The sequence below is a fragment of the Meriones unguiculatus genome, chromosome 8 (assembly GCF_030254825.1).
Source record: "Meriones unguiculatus strain TT.TT164.6M chromosome 8, Bangor_MerUng_6.1, whole genome shotgun sequence".
NCBI classification, from domain to species: Eukaryota; Metazoa; Chordata; class Mammalia; order Rodentia; family Muridae; genus Meriones; species Meriones unguiculatus.
This window is the reverse complement of record NC_083356.1, coordinates 2,538,256-2,556,306: the sequence shown is the minus strand read 5'-3', so window position 1 is coordinate 2,556,306 and position 18,051 is coordinate 2,538,256. Positions and strand designations below refer to the sequence as shown.

Below are 18,051 nucleotides of genomic sequence, written 5' to 3'. Positions count from 1 at the left end.
GAAAGAACGAGCTCCGTGTGAGGGTCGTGACACTGCTGTAGAGGCAGTGAATCCCAGGGAAAGGAGGCCAGAGATGAGCACCGGTTTATCGGCTTGCATGCGGATACGCTGAGTAAGCTAGGAGCAGTCACAATCACTGGTGGGCAAGCCTGGTGTGGTGGGCAAAACATGTTTATCCATGGCGGTGTGTAAGCAAAGGGGAGCCAGGCATGGTGACTCATCTGAAGTGATCTCGCTCCTGTCCGCAGGGGCACGGAGCATATTCCCAGTGTCTTTGGAGACACTGAGGTCACAAGGCTTCGTGGGGTTTTCTCACAAGCCCTCAGGACTCTCACGCGACTCCATTCTTAGACCGTGTTCCAAAAGCTCACATTTGTCTGTCACTGACTGTAGCTGTGTATCTAAAAGCCTGCGAAGGTTCTTAAGAAAGTGTGTGCTATGTTTTGGGGAGTCAGTGCCTTTGTAATCATCAGAAATGAGGAGACCTTGGCCAAGCTTGGAGGAGCCTGCCTGCCCATGTTAGCTGTAGGAAGGATGATGGAGGGTGCGTTGAAGGGGGAGATCAGGCCAGTGGAACAGACTGAGACTTTACTGCCACCTGTTGGGTTCAGGGTGGAAGCCGAGAAAATTCTCTTCAGATACAGAAGCTTAAAGTGAAGCTTTATTTTCTGAGCTCAGAGAGGCCACCAGTTCAGGATCCGAACTGTGTCCTGGAAAGGAGATTGCAAAGGCTGGGCGCTGTAACATTGTTTAACCATATTTTGACACTGGGTTTGAGCAAGGGAGTTTCCATCAATCAGGACAGAAGTAGGTTCCTGGGCCTGGAACTTCCTGACCCTGCCAGCAAGATGGAGAAGTTGTCCTGAGATTGCTGGGCTCAGACACTGTTTCTTTATAACAGGAGCTGTTCAGCTATCGGGAAGTACCCAGCCCCCTAGGGCCTGGATCTTGAGTTTGGTTTCTCCCTGTGATTAAATGGAGTCTGAAAACAAAATGTTAGTACTTAGAACACACTTCTCTCGCTTGTTGCCAGCAAGCGTGGGCAGTGGCAGTAAGGGATGGTTCCAGCACAGCTCAGGTCATGGCACTGGTGGGGACGCTGTGACGGATTGGTTTTGGGTATACAGGAAGGAGTTCAGGATTCTGACCTGGGCTGGTGACTAGCAGATCAGGCCTGCTGGGTGGGAAGATGCAGCTTTGTGCTTGCTAAGTTCTGGGTGTGTGCGTGTGGGCATCCAGATGGAGGTGTGTGGGTAAGCGGAGCAGGTGTGACCCTGAGACAGGTCTGAACGGAAACGTAGCCCAGGTCGACAGTTCTCGGGCGGTTGGTGCTCACTGGTCAGCAGAGGGGCGGGGACTGCAGTTGCCTCAGGCTGGCTGCAGGGGCCATCCGCTGGTTGAGAGAAGAGTTCATCTTTGGAGACTGAGGCTCAGTGGTGCTGAGTGGTAAGAGGACGAGCAGACGGCCATTGAACCGTGACAGCCTCCACAGAGCCGTGACAGACTCCGAGGGCTGCTGGGACGCATTTCCACCTGTGCATTGATGGACGACGAAGCTGGTCCTGGTGGCTCATATCTGTAATCCCAGCACTCAGGTTAAGGCAGATCAGGTTCAAGACTAGCCTGGGCTTGTAGCAAGATCTTGTCTAAAGTAAAACCAACCAACCAATCAAACAAAAAATTTGGAAGCTGGAAATCTGCCATGAGTTTTAGGTAGGGCTGTATTCCTCAGAGGCCCATAGCGTGAACATTTTTCCTTGGTCCTCCCAGCTTGTAGCTGCTGGGAGCTAAAGGCAGTCATTTGGTTTGGTTTTGTTTTGCTTTTTTGAGACAGGGTTTCTCTGTGGAGCCCTGGCTGTCCTGGACTTGCTTTGCAGACCAAGCTGGCCTCCAGTTTACAGAGATCCTCCTGCCTCTGCCTTCCGAGTGCTGGAATTACGGGCATCATCACACCCAGCTGCTACAGGTGTTTTTTGATTGAGGATTTTTTTGTTCCCTTTGGGAAATTTTAAGTGGGAAGAGAAAAGATAAAAACGGTAGATGGAAGAGGGGTCTGGGGTGGGATTGTTCAAGATGAAGGATTCTGAAGCAGGCTTGTAATGTGAGGGGAGAAACCAGTAGAAAGGTTCAGTGTGCAGGCCTGGGCTTGTGGGCCACACCTGCAATCCCAGCCTCAGGAGACAGAGACAGATGTTCACAGCAGCTGCTGAGGCGTTCAGAGCAACTTCCTGGCAGGTGTGGTGGCTTGCACGCCCCTCTGCAGGTGAGGAGGCAGCAGGCAGACTGACGTGTAATTCCACGGTCAGCTGGGTCAAGAAACGGAGCTAGGAATTAAGTGTCGGGCCCACAGCTCTAGACATTTATCTGGAGTCCTGCTGACAGAACCAAGCAAGTGCCCCACTCAGGTCATTGGACTTGGAAGTTTAAAAGCTAGTGATTGTCTGCAGTGAGCAGATAATGAATTTAAATGATACATTTAAATTTTTTATCATTTCCTTTTATATGAGTGTATGTCTCTGCATGAATGTCTTTGTACCATGTGCGTGCCTGGTACCTGAAGAGACCAGAGAGGGCATTGGATCCCCCAGAACAGGAGTTACAGACAGTTGTGAGCCCCATGTAGGTTCTGGGACTTGAACTTGGGTCCTCTGGGAGAGCAGCCAGTGCTCCAGCCCCAATTTAATTTCCTTGTAGGTTCACTTTCAAACAGCCACTGGAGCTCAGAGCTGGAACATCCCTGACAGTTACATCTGTGCTAAGTTGTTAGAGGAAGGGTAATGGAGAAAGGGTAATGGAGAAAGGGTAATGGCGGCCCTGTGAGTCAGCCAGTCCTGGCATGGGCGCTTGCTCCCCAGCTTGGCAGATGTGAGGGTCTGGGGACCTCTGTAACAGTCACCTCTTGGTCTCCGTGTGTGTGTGAACGGTCTGACTTCGGTTAGAGCACCTGCTGCTCCTCCAGAGGAGTCCAGTGTGGTTCTCAGCACCCCATCACGTGGCCCACAGCTGCTTGTCACTTTGGGGGATCTGGTATTGTCTTCCGTCTCCACGGGCGCCTGCACACATGTGGCACACACACGCATGAACAGATAAAAACAAATACATTAAAATACATTAAAATAGAATTTAAAAAAGATTGTCGTGAAAATGCCCAGTTTCCGGGGTTTCAATAAGGACTGGTAGATACAGATGCAAACCTTGCAGAGCAGTCCTGGGCATGTATTAAATGTCCAGCAGGGTCTGCGGGGTCCGCGGGGTCCGAGGGTCTGCGGGGTCCGCGGGTCTGCGGGGTCCGAGGGTCTGCGGGGTCCACAGTCGGGGTCTGCGGGGTCCGAGGGGTCCGTGGGTGTGTGGGGTCTGGCCCCCGAAGCGAGGATCTGAGCTAAGCATAGTGGAGTGTGCTGCCATGTAAGTCCAACCTTATTTTTTTTTCTAGATTTGTATTTTATGTTACATGTGTGAGTACTTTGGTTGTGAGTGTGGATACCACAGGCCTGCTATCCTCAGGGTGCCCTGCTGGGGCAGCTTGTCTCTGCGCTCCCCCGGGCACCTGATACTGCTCCCCTGCTTTCCAGACCTGATACTGGACCAGCAGGAGCTGTTCAGCGACCTGAGCGACAGCATGCGGGTGAAGGTGCGGGAAGCCCTTCTCAAAAAGCACCACCATCAGAACGAGAAGCGGAGGAACAACCTCATCCCCATAGTCCGCTCCTTCGCCGAGGTCGGCAAGAAGCAGTCCGACCCGCACTCCATGGACAGAGACGGTAGGTGTGGTTCGTGCGTGGTTCGTGTTCCTGGGGCTCACAAGCTGGCCGTGCTAACTAGCAGAGGGCAGAGGCTGTGCCACTCAGACACGCTGATGGGGGTGAGCCGGGCGGCACTTTCGGCAGTACTGTCTGGAGAGTTCCTGGCCCTGCGCAGTCCAGTAAAGCTCTTCACGTTTAATTAAATAACGACAAGAACAGGCCCTTCCTTCCCTTTATTATGTCTGTTCGGTCCCTTATGGCCAAAGCCTGTGGCCAGGCGCAGGCAGGTCAGTCTCTCCCAGCGGCTAGTGGCTGGCGAGGGCCTCATCTGTGTTTCTAGTCTCCGCGTTTACTAACATAGAGCGTGCAGGCCTTTGCTGGAAATCTCCCACTCACTGCCGAGTGAGCGTGGGGACACACACGAGTGGCCCTGCTTCCCGGTTCTCACAAGCTGCCGTGGCAGAAGGGAAGGGCAGGCTGCTAGCAGGTTCTGTTTGACTCTCTCCACACAGGGCAAACTGTGTCTCCTCAGTCTGCTCCAGCTACAAGCCTGGAGGTGAAAAATGGAGTGAATAATGAACACAGCCCTGTGGATCTAAGCAAGGTGAGGGCATGTGGCCAGCTGGCTTCCGGGTGACGTGTCTGTGGTGGGGCCCAGTGCCCGCTGGGATCTGGCAAGCTTTGGTGTTCCGCTGCTCCCCCAGGCGAGCGCTGCTCCTGTGGAAAGGGACACCCAGCTTCTCACCCTCTGCCCTCACACATCTGGCCTGCATGAGGCCAGCTCCTCAGTGTGCCCTTCCAGAGCGAGCACAGTGAAGACCACGGTGGCTTCGCCTGCCCACACCCCCATTCCGTAGTCACTGTGGAATCTGATGCCTGGCAGTTCCTTGGCATCTTCAAGTTGTCAGGACAGTATTTGCAGCTGCTCCTGACGCTCCTGATGTTCCAGACTCTTCTTGGGGGCTGTGGCTGATGCCTAGGCTGAAGCAGTCAGGTGTGTGAAAGAGAAATCACGTGGCCCAGAGCCTCCATGGCTCCTCTTCTCCAGGGGCCTGATGGGAAGGAATTCAGGCCGGAGTTCTTGGATTCTTAGGCAGCTCAGTGGTAAAGGTGTTTGCTGCCTGCGGATCTGAATTCCAGCCGGAGACCCACACGATGCGAGGAGAGGCTGCTCCTCAGCAGGAGTGTGCTGCGGCTGTGTGGAGCATGTGCTCCCGTGCACATGCTGACTATGTAGCACAGCTCTGTGGTTCAGCTTTCTCCCCCTGGCTCTTAGCTGCTCTGTGGGACTGATGTGGTCTGTGTTAGCTCCATTCAGGGCTTTTGTAAAGATCAGATAGAAGAGTGAGAAGCTCTTACAGCTAGAAGAGTGAGAAGCTCTTACAGCTAGAAGAGTGAGAAGCTCTTTTTTAACCTTGAGTGAGACGCGCAGTGGAGGTGTGAGAGGGTGACTGGCATTGAAGACGCGGCTCCCAGGTGAACTGAGGCTCTTTTGCTCTCCCAGGTGGACCTTCACTTCATGAAGAAAATTCCCACGGGGGCCGAGGCCTCCAACGTCCTGGTCGGGGAGGTGGACAGTCTGGACCGGCCCATCGTTGCCTTTGTGAGGCTCTCCCCGGCTGTGCTTCTCTCAGGCCTCACAGAGGTGCCCATCCCGACCAGGTACAGGGCAGGGCATCCCGTCGGAGCACGCGTGTGTGAGCGCCGGCGCCAGAGACCAGCTGGTCCCAGATGTCAGAGTCAGCCACTGGGAGAGTAGTGTTTGAATTCCTCAGCGAGCCAGGCACGGGGAGGCCAGGGGGGAGTAGTTCTAAATTCTAACTGTGACCCTGTGGTACCCTGTGGCCTCAGAAATGGAGGCCAGGGGACTGGTGAAAGCTCAGAGCGAAGGCCAGGGGCTGGTCACACTGGGAGGCCTCAGCCTCTGTCTCCTAGTGTGACAAAGCACTGTCCAGGGAACCGTCTCCAGGCAGAGGGACTGCTGTCCTTCCGTAGCGCTGGCAGCGTGGGCTGTTCCTGTGTCCTGAGGTGGTGACGGGTGATGCAGAGTCCGCTAATCACAGAGAGTGGCGATGTCCAGAGCACAGACTCTGTCCAGGGCTCCGCCAGCCCAGCTGCCCGACCCTTCCCTTCCCCTGCCATTTTCTTAGTAGAGGGTGAATGGGAATTAGAGAACCTTGAATTTGCACCACAATGCAGTGTTTTGAAAAGGTGTCCTTTCTATAGCGGGAATTGTGTCTGTGGTAACTCTAAGAAATCCGGCCAGCCACATTATTGAATAGGGTCTTATGAACAGCTCCAAATGCTGTTTGGCCTTGCGATGTTCAGCTACGCGTTAGCTCTTTTTCTTGAAGGCACAGGGCTGTTCTCTGTGTGGCAGGAGGGAAGGAGCTTTGCTGTCTGTAGAGGAGAAGACGCTGCTTCTCTGTCCTCACATAGCCTCATCTGTTTTGGCAGATTTTTGTTTATCCTGTTGGGACCAGTAGGAAAAGGTCAGCAGTATCACGAAATCGGCAGATCCATGGCCACCATCATGACAGATGAGGTACAGCCACTTCCTCCTTCCATTCACTCATCTTATAAATACTGAGTGTGCGCCCTTTTCCAGAAACTGAGTACTGGCGGGGATAGACCAGAGCCATAGCGTCTCTGAGAGCCTTCGAGAGAGAGCCAAGCCTGCTAGGAGGCCCTCACTGCTACCTCTTGTTTGTTTGTCTATAAACAGGTCCTACATAGCCCAAGCTGTCTCTGAATACCTGCTTCAGGGCTTATAAGCATGCAACGCCACAGTCACTCACCTCTCTCCCCTTTTAAAGTAATCAAGGATGCAGAGAGGTCATCCTCTGGAGAATTCCTATTGCCAAGCACAATGTGTAGACTTGTTTAGTGCAACTGGTGAAGCCTGAGTTAACTCTCTGGAGAATATGGTTAATTAAATACATTGAAGTTATTTGCATACTCCCATGCTGTGGAAGGGAGGTCGGTTTGCAGTTTGCATGAGGTCCGGGTGTGCCCTCAGGCCATGCCACTCAGAGCCCTGTCGTCTGTCCCACACCACCGCTCTGGGCCTGGCGGGGATGTAGCTGTACAGTGGGGCTTCCAGGCACTCGTGCATCTTGGTGGGCAGAGGGAAGTGTGCACTGAGCCTTTCTCGGGGCTTCCTCATGAGCGAGTCCATTGAGGTCAACATGGCTGACAGTTCTGTGTCTTGCCTCTTCTTCTGGGCGGCCCTGCAGTCGTATCTGAGCTCCCTGACACAGCATCTCACTCTGTAACCCAGGTTGGCTTTCACGTTGGCAGTCCTCCTGCCTCAGCCACTGAGTCCTTGGCTTTCCAGAAACACACCTCCACACTCAGCTCTGGGCTCCCTTTATACCTTGGTGAGCACTGTTTACATCTCAGCTGCCATGACAGAGACGAGAGTCAAGAGGCTGTGTCCGCCTATTGCTAGCTATCGGAGATGGTTGTAAAGAAAGTAATTTTGAGATTTCCTAAGTTTTTTAAAATTCCCTTTTCTGTAGATTTTTCATGATGTAGCATATAAAGCAAAGGAGCGAGATGACCTTCTGGCAGGGATTGATGAGTTCCTGGACCAGGTGACTGTGCTGCCCCCCGGGGAGTGGGACCCGTCCATTAGAATCGAGCCGCCCAAGAACGTCCCTTCCCAGGTACTGCATGTGTGTGCGCTGGTGACGGCTGCCGTGGGCGCGCTTGAGTGTGAGACTAGAATAAAAAATAATAACATGGGGTTGGACAGGTGTTGGCGTTCCTGGGGAATGGATTTTAAGGCAAACTTGGAAGGACTGAGAAAGCGTGATGGAGGGAGAGGGAAAGGACTTCTTAGAAGTCCATCATGTAGGAAATGATCGAGGGGAAACACGAGCACAGTGTGATGAAAGGGTGAATAGGCTTCGGGATGGTTCTGTGACGTCCTGGGGAAGAGAGCGCCTGCATGCAGCAGGCTGAGGCCAGGCGTTTTATCCTCGTGAATTCCGCCTTCCCAGAAGCCCCCTCTTTCCCCAGGTGTCCTTATCTCTAAACTCGATTAGCTGATCTAGGGCAAGATTTTCAAGGACGCTGAGATGACAGAGCAGCACATTTGAAACTGGAATTTAGGTCGTATCTTGTTTCTGGGAAGCAGAGTTGGGAACGAGATTCTGCTGCGGAAGTACACCTGTCTCCCATCCCAGGAATGATTGCATCAGTTCAGCAAGCATTTGAAAGCCATAAACATTTGAACATTGTTATGGTTTTTGGGTTATATTGTTGCCAGCAGGGACAGAGAGGTCGCCCTGACTTGACTCATTTTGTTGTCTTCTGTCAAAAGGAAAAAAGGAAAATGCCTGGAGTTCCAAATGGAAACATTTGCCACATAGAACCAGAGCCACATGGGGGACACAGTGGGCCAGAACTGGAGCGGACTGGGCGGTGAGTTCCGAGCTGCCGCGCGCTGGGTGCTGCTCACGGAGGCGCTGCCGGGGACTGGGGCGTGCTCGGAGTTCGGTCCTTTCAGATGGGACCATCTACTGATCACACAGCAGATGAGTCCAGTGTTACGATCTTTCGTCCTGGTGTCCTGAGCCTTTTGACAGGTTCTGTCTGTCCCCGGTTCTCTGTGGTGACGCTTGCGCTGATGTGAATAGGACACCTCTCCTTCCTGTCTCCCGGGGCTCTCCCAGGGTTCTTTGTCTCTGCTGATGCCAGTTCCTGCGGTAAGCCTGGCAGTGTCTGTGGCTGGCGTCGGGCACGGCTCCGGTCATGGCTCCGGTCATCACTGCCCTGTCACACACTGTCATTATCCCTTGGCTTGTTGTGTTTCCTGCTACACTGTTGACTCCAAAAGGTCAGGTGGTCCACAGTAGTCCTGGCATGGTGCTCAGCACGGCAGACATGCCATGTCTGACGAGTGAGTGACCCGGTAGTGTGGTGCCCGTGTGCAGCATGGGGTGGACAAGGTCTGAGTAAATGCTGGGCCACCGCTTTGGGATGAGACACTGCCGTTCGGGTAGGAGAGGTGTTTTATTAGGTGTGTGTCTCAGGAAGAAGCATCTGCAATTCCAGGCCAGAATTTTACAGACATGTCCAAGGAAGAAGTTGCTTCTGGTGGGTGAAGGCAGCTGGGCCAGAGACTAGGAGCTTTATTTCCCAGGTAGGAAAGAGGTGGAAGAGGATGGCATGAGGCATTGGTTTGCATAGTGGAACCTCCAGATTGTGGGGAAGGTTCCAGGATACACTTAGAACCAGCTGTGTTCTGTCTGTAGAGGATCCAGTAGGGGAGGGAGGATCCAGACCCCACGGGACTGGACTCATCATGGAGATAATGTCCATGTCATCTCCCTTGTTGCTTTTTCCTCCCCTTCTGGAAGCTTAGGTGTCTTCATTTGATTTCCTTATTTTCAAATACAGAGCATGATTTATTCTTCTACTCTTGGAAATTCATGGAGAAGTTAGGACAGGGACAGTGAAATGGGGCCGGTGGCCCTTAACCAACCCCGTCCTGACAGAGGAGTACAGTTGTTCTGGTTGAAAGGATGTGTTTGAAGGTAGCTGTCCCGGGATGATGGTCAGGAGGAGGGGCCTGGAGTAGAGGTGCCAGAGAGAGAGAGTAGCATGGCCGTGTGGGAAGCTCGTGTCTGGAGACAATGACGGAAGCATCATGGAAAGGTTCCCAGATTGAGGCTGTCCAGGACGAGGTGGGCACCTTCAGGAAAGAGGCGGGGCCTGCTAACATGTCAGAGTTTTTTACCGAGTACCTTTGATGTATAGATAGGCCTGTACCCAGGTATACTTTGAAGCAATGGGATCAAGGTTTTCTCAAACAGCTGTCTCTGTAGAAGGGAGATTTTAGGTTTTCTCAAGTCCTGAGGAAAACAGAAGGAGGGTCCTGTGCTTATGGACAGCTCTGTGTGGGGCTTTGGGCCACCATCAGATTGGATTTCCACAGTTACAGGATCTTGGAAATAGTATGTGATTCTCCCGAGGAAAACACCACTGACAGGACCATTACATACTTCATCACAGATTCAAACAGGGTTTCAGAGTTCTGCGTGTTTCACGAAGCAGGGGCTTCGGGACGGGACGACACTAAGAGAGCGCTGTGGCCTAAGCTCTGCTTGGCCGTCCCCTCCCTGAACGATGTCACCCTCAGGCTACCCAGGCAAGGGAGACGAGGCACGCGGACTTCCGGTCTCTGTAGCCTGTCGGGCCAGCTGACCCCCCTTCTGTGAGAGCTCACAGTTCCAGGCCAGCTCTGGCCCCCAGCCCACCTGAAGTTATGTAAAGGGTGAAGGTGAGGGGTGGACACGCTGAAAGTGTCGGGCTTTCTGCCCTGCGCAGTCACAGGCCAGTCGGTGGACAGACGTGTGTCTGTAATTGCTCACACGTTAGCTGGGTAGTTTGCGTGCAGGCGTCTCTTCTGCAAAGCACGCTGCAGAGCCTTGCGGCCAAGCCAGAGCCCTGGGGACAGTTAGCCATGTGGGGTGGAGGTGGTTGGGGGTTCGGTAGGCAGAGTAGGAAGGCAGAGGGAAGTGGTCCTCCAGCTCCGTGTTTTCTAACCCCAGCCAGGGTCGAGAGTGAGTTGTGAGCCTTCCTGAGGCCGACATGGCCGGAGACAGCATGTAGGAGCAGAGAGCGTGACTAGGCGCTCTGGCAGACGCGAGAGCTCCTCTGCAGGGTCCTCCAGAAAGGGTTCCAGGATAGATTTATAGCCCTTATTTGGGGTGCAAACTTTGGGGAAGGGTTCATGAAAGAAGAACCCGGAGCTGCTGTGTGGCTGATCCTCTCACACTTCAAGCAGGTCTCTTTCAAAGCTCACCACACAAATGGCTGTCTGCCATGTCCCTAAAGCCTTCTGGGGAAGGGTCCTAAGTCAGTGTTTGGAGCCTAGAGCCCCACCCCCCCAGAGGCGTAAATCCTTGCCTCTGCGTGCTTCCTGCCCTCAGGCCCTTGAACATCAGGGACAGTGTTGAGATGGACAGGAAGTTTCCAATGGGAGAGAGGCAAACGCATCTCATGTCTGCTTTAGAGTGTCACTTCATGCATGAAGGCGGTATGGGGCTGACTCCAAAAGACGTCAGAGCTGGGCAGTGGTGGCGCACACCTTTAGTCCCAGCGCTCAGGGTACAGGGGCAGGAGGGTTCGAGGCCAACACGGCTACAAGAGAGGTCCAGGCAGCCAGAGCTATGTAGTAAAGAGAACTTGTCCCCAAAATAAAAGGGGAGTAATCAGAACTCACCTTTTTTTTTTTTTTTTTGTCATTCTGTTAGTGTGAGCATGGCGCCCGTGAGCTTAGGTGGTTAGGCGGTGTCTTCCTGTGTGTTCTTCACAGACACAGCTCCCTGAGGAGGCTGTGCACTGTGGTAGCATCTCAAGGAGCTCCGTGAGCTCTTCCCAGGATACCACCTCAGATGAAGGTTGTTAGTGAAACCTGCCGGGCCCCTGGGGGCACAAGCTGCTGTTGTAGGTAGAACCCAGAAGCACTTCCAGATTAGTCCTGGCCACCCTGGAGATCCCCGAGGTCTATTGTCTCTCCCACCCCTGAGGCTGACCCTTGGCAATCTAGTTTGCCCCTGCAGGTGGCTCTCTTGCCTGAGCCGGTTTGCTGCACAGGCCAATGGGTGCTGAGGCAGGTCCTGAGGTGGGCCTTCCTCTCATCTCAGCCAGAGGGGAAACAGTGTGGGCCGTTTCCAGGATGGGCCCTTCTCCACCCTCTGCCTCAGCCCAGGCCTTGAGTGGGGCAGGGTCTGTGTTCTTGTCCCTGCCTGCTCACAGTTCCCTGGGCTCTTAGGAAAAGAGGGAAGAGACAACCGCACTGCCCCCATAAATCAGGTTTTCTGTGTTTGTGTTTTTGTAGTTTTCTTATTGGAAATTCTGTTAAAAAAAATAGTCAATTATATATAACGGACCCCCCAGATACCCACCCAGAGCTGTTACCAGCATTTTGCCAATTTTATTTCATTTATTTCCTCTCAGTTGCTTTTATGTTTTCTAGATTATTTTTAAACCAAATCATCAATATCATTTTTCTTATAGGCACCACAGTTTTCTGTAGCTATCTCATTTAATAGGGACACTTCAAAAACAGTTATGCCAACCCCAAACCTAACGAGGTTGCCCATCATTCTTTAAATTAGGAAGCGCTCAGCACACACCCAGGTTTTTTGAAGATTGTTGACATCGTTTTGGACTTTATTTGTTAATGTAGGACCTGGGTGGAGTTTGCATTTGGCTGTTCTCCTGCTCTAAGCAACCTTTTCCTTTCCTTTTCTTCTGTGCCATTTCTCTGAAGCCTGGGTGCGTTTTGTAGCTTCCCTGTGGTGCTGGGTCCCTGCTCTTAGGAAGTGACTCGGCCGGGGCTCCTCCCTGGGGTACATCTTGCTCTTCTTGGCCTCTTCGAAGGCCTGGGGCTGCCACCGAGTCCTACTGATTGTCTGCCCTGAGTAGCCATTGAATGTCCGTTTCTCCTCATCCCCGTCCACGCTCCTTTGCCTGCCACAAGGGCGATGGTTCCAGAATGCATGTTGGCTACTGCTTCTCCACAGTTCAGACGTGGTCAGCAGCTGGACATGCTGTTAGGGTTCAGTTCCGATTCCTAAAAAACCACTTACTGCCTCTGACTCAGTTTCTCCAGCCTTGTCCGTTCGGTTTTCCCCCTTGTGCTGTTTGATCTCCCGTTAGCACCTTGAGGTCAGCACACGTGCTCACCCTGGGGTGTCCCGATGCTGGCTGTCTCCCGGTTCTGCCCTTCCCAGCCTGTGCTAGCACAGCTCCGTGGTGGTGCATCGCCTGCCTCCTGCACTACGCTCTTGGTCCCCGAGAGCAAGGGCTGGTTTGCCTGGTTCACCCCTACATCCCAGCCCCGCCCCAGAGCCCGGTGCCTGCCCCGGAGCCCGGCCTCCCTGTCTTCTGCATGAGTCCGTGTGTGTGTGTGTTCTCCGTGTGCGAGTGCACGCAGTGGTGGTGGGGTCAGAGAAAGACTGCATGTGTAGGCTTCATGTCTGAAAACCTTTAGCAGCGCTCGTCGCCTGAGCTGCTTTCACATCCCCCAACAGCTTAGAACTCGAAGCCGAAGCTCGTCCTCGCCTTCCTGCGAGGGTTTTGAGTGTTGATGGTGGGTAAGGCGCGTCCCCACTTAATGCTTGCCACACGTCCCGCTTTGCCGTGTGTTGGCCGTGACTGTGAGAGTGTCTGCCAGTTCCCGAGAGACCTGTGCTGGGGTGAAGCTAAGCGCTTGCGAGTGCGTGCGAAGGCCGCTCAGGTGCGCTGCGCGCCTCACCCTGCGGAGGGACTGAGTCAGCGGCCCCTCTGCCCTGTCTCTGCAGGCTGTTTGGGGGCTTGGTGCTGGACGTCAAGCGGAAGGCACCCTGGTACTGGAGTGACTTCCGGGACGCGCTGAGCCTGCAGTGTCTGGCCTCCTTCTTGTTCCTGTACTGCGCCTGCATGTCGCCTGTTATCACCTTTGGGGGACTGCTGGGAGAAGCCACTGAAGGACGCATAGTAAGAGCCTGTCGCCATTCCTAATGGCCCACACACGACAGAACCTGTCACGGGGGCACCCGAGTTCTGGGGGCACACAGCCTAGTCCGTGCTGGGGGACTGGCTCCCTTTTCCTGACCGGCTGGGTTTCTGTCGCACATGTCCCTTCTGCCTGGGTGTCACCTCTGCGGCTGGTGGCCTAGCTGGAGAGGCGAATTGCTCATCGCCCCCAGAGTGGAAAATGATCCACTGATGACAGTGGAACATGAGCTTCAGTGACTCCTCGGGAGCGTGTGCTTTCTGTCTCTCTTTGTATTGAGCTGAAGGCTGTACCGTAGTTGAGGAGTCACGGCAGAGGCTTGGTTCCTGAATTAGTGGAGTGGTGTCTGTTTGCACCGTATCAGGCACTGTGTAGCCATCACTCTTGCTCAGAGGAAGCACAAGCAGATGAGCGTGGAGGCCGGTGCAGCTGGGTCAGCTGGGAAGCCGGCTCTCTGTGCACGTGGCTGCAGACTCTGATCTCTTTTCTCCTCCTCAGAGTGCGATTGAGTCCTTATTTGGAGCATCCATGACTGGGATCGCCTACTCTCTGTTCGCCGGGCAGCCTCTCACCATCCTGGGGAGCACTGGGCCCGTGCTGGTGTTTGAAAAGATTTTGTTCAAGTTCTGCAAGTAAGACATTGGTTTCCCTTGGTCATGGCTGCTGTGCTGCCAAAGCTGACACTAGCTCCTGTGCAGGCACGAGGACACGCACACCAGAGGGGTGGTCTGCCGTCCTCCCCCGAAGCTCCTGCTGTCCTCCCCGTAGTCTCCTGTCCTCCCTGTGGTCTGTTGTCCTGTTGTTCTCCCCGTGGTCTGCTGTCCTCCCCCATCGCTCCTGTTATCCTCCCCATGGTCTGCCGTCCTCCCTGTGGTCTGCCGTCCTCCCCTTGGTCTGCTGTCCTCCTCCATCGCTCCTGTTGTCCTCCCCTTGGTCTGCTGTCCTCCCCCATCGCTCCTGTTGTCCTCCCCATGGTCTGCCGTCCTCCCCGTGGTCTGCCATCCTCCCCTTGGTCTGCTGTCCTCCCCCATTGCTCCTGTTGTCCTCCCCATGCTCTGCTGTCCTGTCTTCACTGTGGTCTGCCGTCCTCCCCATGGTCTGCTGTCCTCCCCGTGCTCTGCTGTCCTCCCCGTGCTCTGCCGTCCTCCCAGGGTCTGTTGTCTTCCCCAGCCGCCCCTGCAGCTGCAGCCACAGCCCCCCTTTCTCTCCAGAGCCCGCCATGTGTGTCCTCGCCATTACTGAATGTCTTAGCATCAGCAGACTTTTCAGTTTATCTGATTTTGAGATTGACCTGGACTTGTTTGGTGTGTGTGGGCATTTTGCCTGCATGCGTGCCTGTGCATTGTGTGCCGGTGGTGGACATCAGAAGACGGTGTTGGGTCCCCCAGGACGGGGGTTACAGATGGTTATGAGTCCCCAGGTGGGTGCTAGGGATCGAACCCAGGTCCTCTAGAAGAGCAGCCAGTGTTCTTAGCCACTAAGCCATCTCTCCAGCTCTATTCATGCTGAGCTGAGGTCTCTCTGTGGAGCCCAGGCTGGCCTGGAAGTCACGGTGGAGCCCAGGCTGGCCTGGAAGTCACAGTGGAGCCCAGGCTGGCCTTGTCTTCACAGTCCTCCTCCTGTGCTCTGAGTGTGAGGCGGCAGGCAGTCCTGCCACGCCCTGACTGGGTTTTTAACTTTTCTCTTTTCTTTTTGTTTTTATTTGTATTTTGTTTTGTAGGGACAGGGATTCTCTGTGTAGCCCTGGCTATCCTGGAACTTGTTCTATAGACGAGGCAGCCTTGAGCACACAGCAGTCACCTGCCTCTGCCTCCTGAGCACTGGGATTAAAGGCATGTGAGCTACCACTGCCCAGCAAACTTTTTAATTTTTAAGAAAAATATCTTAACAGGTTCAGACTCCTACTTTAACGTCTCAGGACAGTTTTATTTTGGGTCTGCTCTCCCGTCTTCCTGCTGTGTTTGGGGGTGGGAGGGGCCAGCAGTGCATGGCGCCCACCGTTTCCCTACGAGGCTGTTCCCGCTCTGCCTTAAAGGCAGAAGCACGTGGACTAGAGCCGACCCCGTTTCCGCACTGCGTGGCCAGGCTTGTAATGGCTGGGTCGTGATGGCCGGATATTGCACAGACAGTGCTTTCCTGCTCCGTTTTCTGTGTCTTTACCCTGCAACCCGCCCTGTGAGGAAGATTTGGTCAGGTTGCCCCAGGGCTTTACTGGAGTCTCGGGGGCAGCAGCCACGCGCTGGGGTGGGTGAGCTGAGACAAGCCAGCGCGGCTCCCTCGTGCCTCCTCAGAGCCTCGGTGTCTTTCAGGGACTACGCCCTCTCCTACCTGTCCTTGCGCACCTGCATCGGGCTGTGGACCGCCTTCCTGTGCATCGTCCTTGTGGCAACGGACGCCAGTTCCCTCGTCTGCTACATCACCCGCTTCACCGAGGAAGCTTTTGCCTCCCTGATTTGCATCATTTTCATCTATGAAGCGATAGAGAAGCTGATTCACCTGGCGGAGGTCTACCCCATCCACATGCACAGCCAGCTGGACCACCTCAGCCTCTACTAGTAAGTTGTTTGATGCCTTTCCTTCTGTTACTCATCTCTTTCCCCTTCTCCTTACGGAGTCAGGACCTCTCTCTTTACCAAGGCATGGTAATCAGGCAGTTCACACTGCTCCCTGTGTAGCAACATAATGCATGTATTTAAGTAGGCAAGCTATCTTGATCATGATCACCCTAATCACTTCCCCTCATATTCCTGCCCCAACACCTTTCACGGATCCCTTTCTTCTGTCCAAACAGTCTTCCTTCTCCTTTCATGTCTCTCTCTCTGTGTATGTGTGTGAATGACTGAGTTTGATTAGGGTTGCGTGCCTGAGCATTGGGTGAGGGTTATTTACAAGAAAACAGACCTTTCTAGCGATGGTTAGATCACTGAAGAAATCATCTTCCTCTTTTCTAGGAACTTACTAAGTGCCATAGTTGTTAGGTAGGTGTGCGAGCCCTTTCCCCGTCCGTGGTGGGAAGCTGGCAGGCCCCATGTTGTGTAAGTCTTGTGCAGGTGGTCACACCTGCCGAGAGTTCACAGGTGCCACGGCTGTGTCCTCCCTGGGAAACAGCACTCCGAAGCGCTCTGCCCCAGCTTCCGGCTCTTGCGTTCTTTCCACCATCCCTCCTGCAGGGTTCCCCGATCCTGGAGGAGGTGATGATGCTTAGGGCCAGCAGCTCAGCAGTCAGTGATGAGCAGGTTGGCCCCTTACGAGTCTGCAGTGAGCACTGCCTGTTTGAAATGACGAATCTCTGACAAAGGCTGAGGGCAGCGTTAGTCCCTGGGCGGAAACACACATTCAGAAGGCAGTTTGACAGGCACACGTGTCCGCTTTGTAGAACAACAGTGTAACTCTGCCTCACTGCTAGGCCCGTGAGCTCTCCAGGCGTTTGAGCAGGTTCACACAGCAGGGTGTGGATTCCTGCTGTGGAACAGGTCTAAACAGGGGCAGACAGTGGTTGATAACGCCGAAGCAGTCATGCCACTGTTGTGCCATCTTGCCCAGTGGCTCGCTGTGGGTGTAGCACACGGCTCTCCGCTGGTAAGACGGTGGGTGCCCTTCCTCCCTCAGCACCATGCAGAGCACCGTTAGCATTGTAAGGGCCAGCCAGGAGGAAGTTCATGCTGTGTTTTGTTTTGTTGTTTCGAGACAGCGTTTCTCTGTATGGCGCTGGCTGTCTTAGACTCACTCTGTAGACCAGGCTGGCCGCAAACTCAGAGATCCCCCTGCCTCTGCCTCCCGAGTGCTGGGGTTAAAAGTGTGCACCACCTCACCCAGCCCCAGCTGCTGTGTGTTTTTTGTTGTTGTTGTTGTTTTAATGGAGTCAAAGACCTGCATTTAGTGTCTGTTAGGATGTGCTGGGCGGTGTGTATAGCTTTGATTAGGGAACTGTGTTGGACCTTTGGAAATGTGAATCCAGATGTGGATGAGGAGGTTTGGAGGCCTCCAGAGGAGAGAGATCAAGCAGCAGTGGCTGGGTAGTGGACTGCGGAAGCCAGAGAGCATGGCTCTTCCCGGAGTCTGCCTTTTGGTTCTACGTATTGAAGCACAAGCAGGCTGCAGGTGCAGCAGAGAATATTGGAGCCACGGAGAAGAATTCGCTTTTTCAGGGTTTGCGAGACACTGGGCGCAGCACCAGGTGGGAGTGCAAACTCCGAGGCGTGGAGGCAACCGCTGTGGCATGGAGGAACGCTGGGGGAGAGGCGTGGAGACAACCGCTGTGGCATGGAGGAACGCTGAGGGAGAGATTCCCTGCAGGCCAGGAGGGCCCTGACAGCGTGAAGGCTGGGTACCTCTGCTGCCTGGACGTCAAGGCACCTGGCTGGTTTCCCCTGCAGTTCAGCGTTCTTTAGATCAGCTGGAAGTGAGACATGAGAGCTGCCCGTGTTTTCAACCACCTGGGAATCTGCCCTTTCCAGTTACTTCTTTTCCGTACTCATCTTCCCCAGATGCTAACATGGGCAGAGTGAGGTGTGTGTGGGGGTGCTACTCATGCACCCCTCCCAGTCAGAGAACTACAGACAACTGAGGAGGCTGAGGATGGGAGAGGTAGGCTTCCCCAGGGAAGGCTATACCAGTTGGCTCTGCAATACCAAATGGTCTGTCCTGAAAACATGCACATACAAGTCACAGCACATGGATTAAACAGGTTACATTTACACATTTAGTAATACCCACCCAACAACTGTGTGAATCTGAAAGGGGAGACACAGGAGGGCTTCAGGGAGGAGAGGGAAAGAAGGAATATAATCACAA

General features: G+C 54.0%; 1 protein-coding gene across 3 annotated transcripts in view; it reads left to right on the top strand.

Annotated features, from left to right (window-relative positions):
- Slc4a8 (solute carrier family 4 member 8) overlaps window positions 1-18,051 on the top strand; it is a 64,438-nt gene that overhangs the window by 23,110 nt on the left and 23,277 nt on the right. For all 3 annotated transcript variants that reach the window (XM_060388592.1, XM_021658788.2, XM_060388593.1), the window contains exons 6-14: window positions 3,573-3,761; window positions 4,256-4,347; window positions 5,248-5,405; window positions 6,201-6,288; window positions 7,265-7,411; window positions 8,071-8,171; window positions 13,064-13,238; window positions 13,756-13,889; window positions 15,567-15,812. In XM_060388592.1, coding sequence (XP_060244575.1) covers window positions 3,573-3,761; window positions 4,256-4,347; window positions 5,248-5,405; window positions 6,201-6,288; window positions 7,265-7,411; window positions 8,071-8,171; window positions 13,064-13,238; window positions 13,756-13,889; window positions 15,567-15,812 — 1,330 coding nt within the window. The remainder of the gene's footprint in view (window positions 1-3,572; window positions 3,762-4,255; window positions 4,348-5,247; window positions 5,406-6,200; window positions 6,289-7,264; window positions 7,412-8,070; window positions 8,172-13,063; window positions 13,239-13,755; window positions 13,890-15,566; window positions 15,813-18,051) is intronic.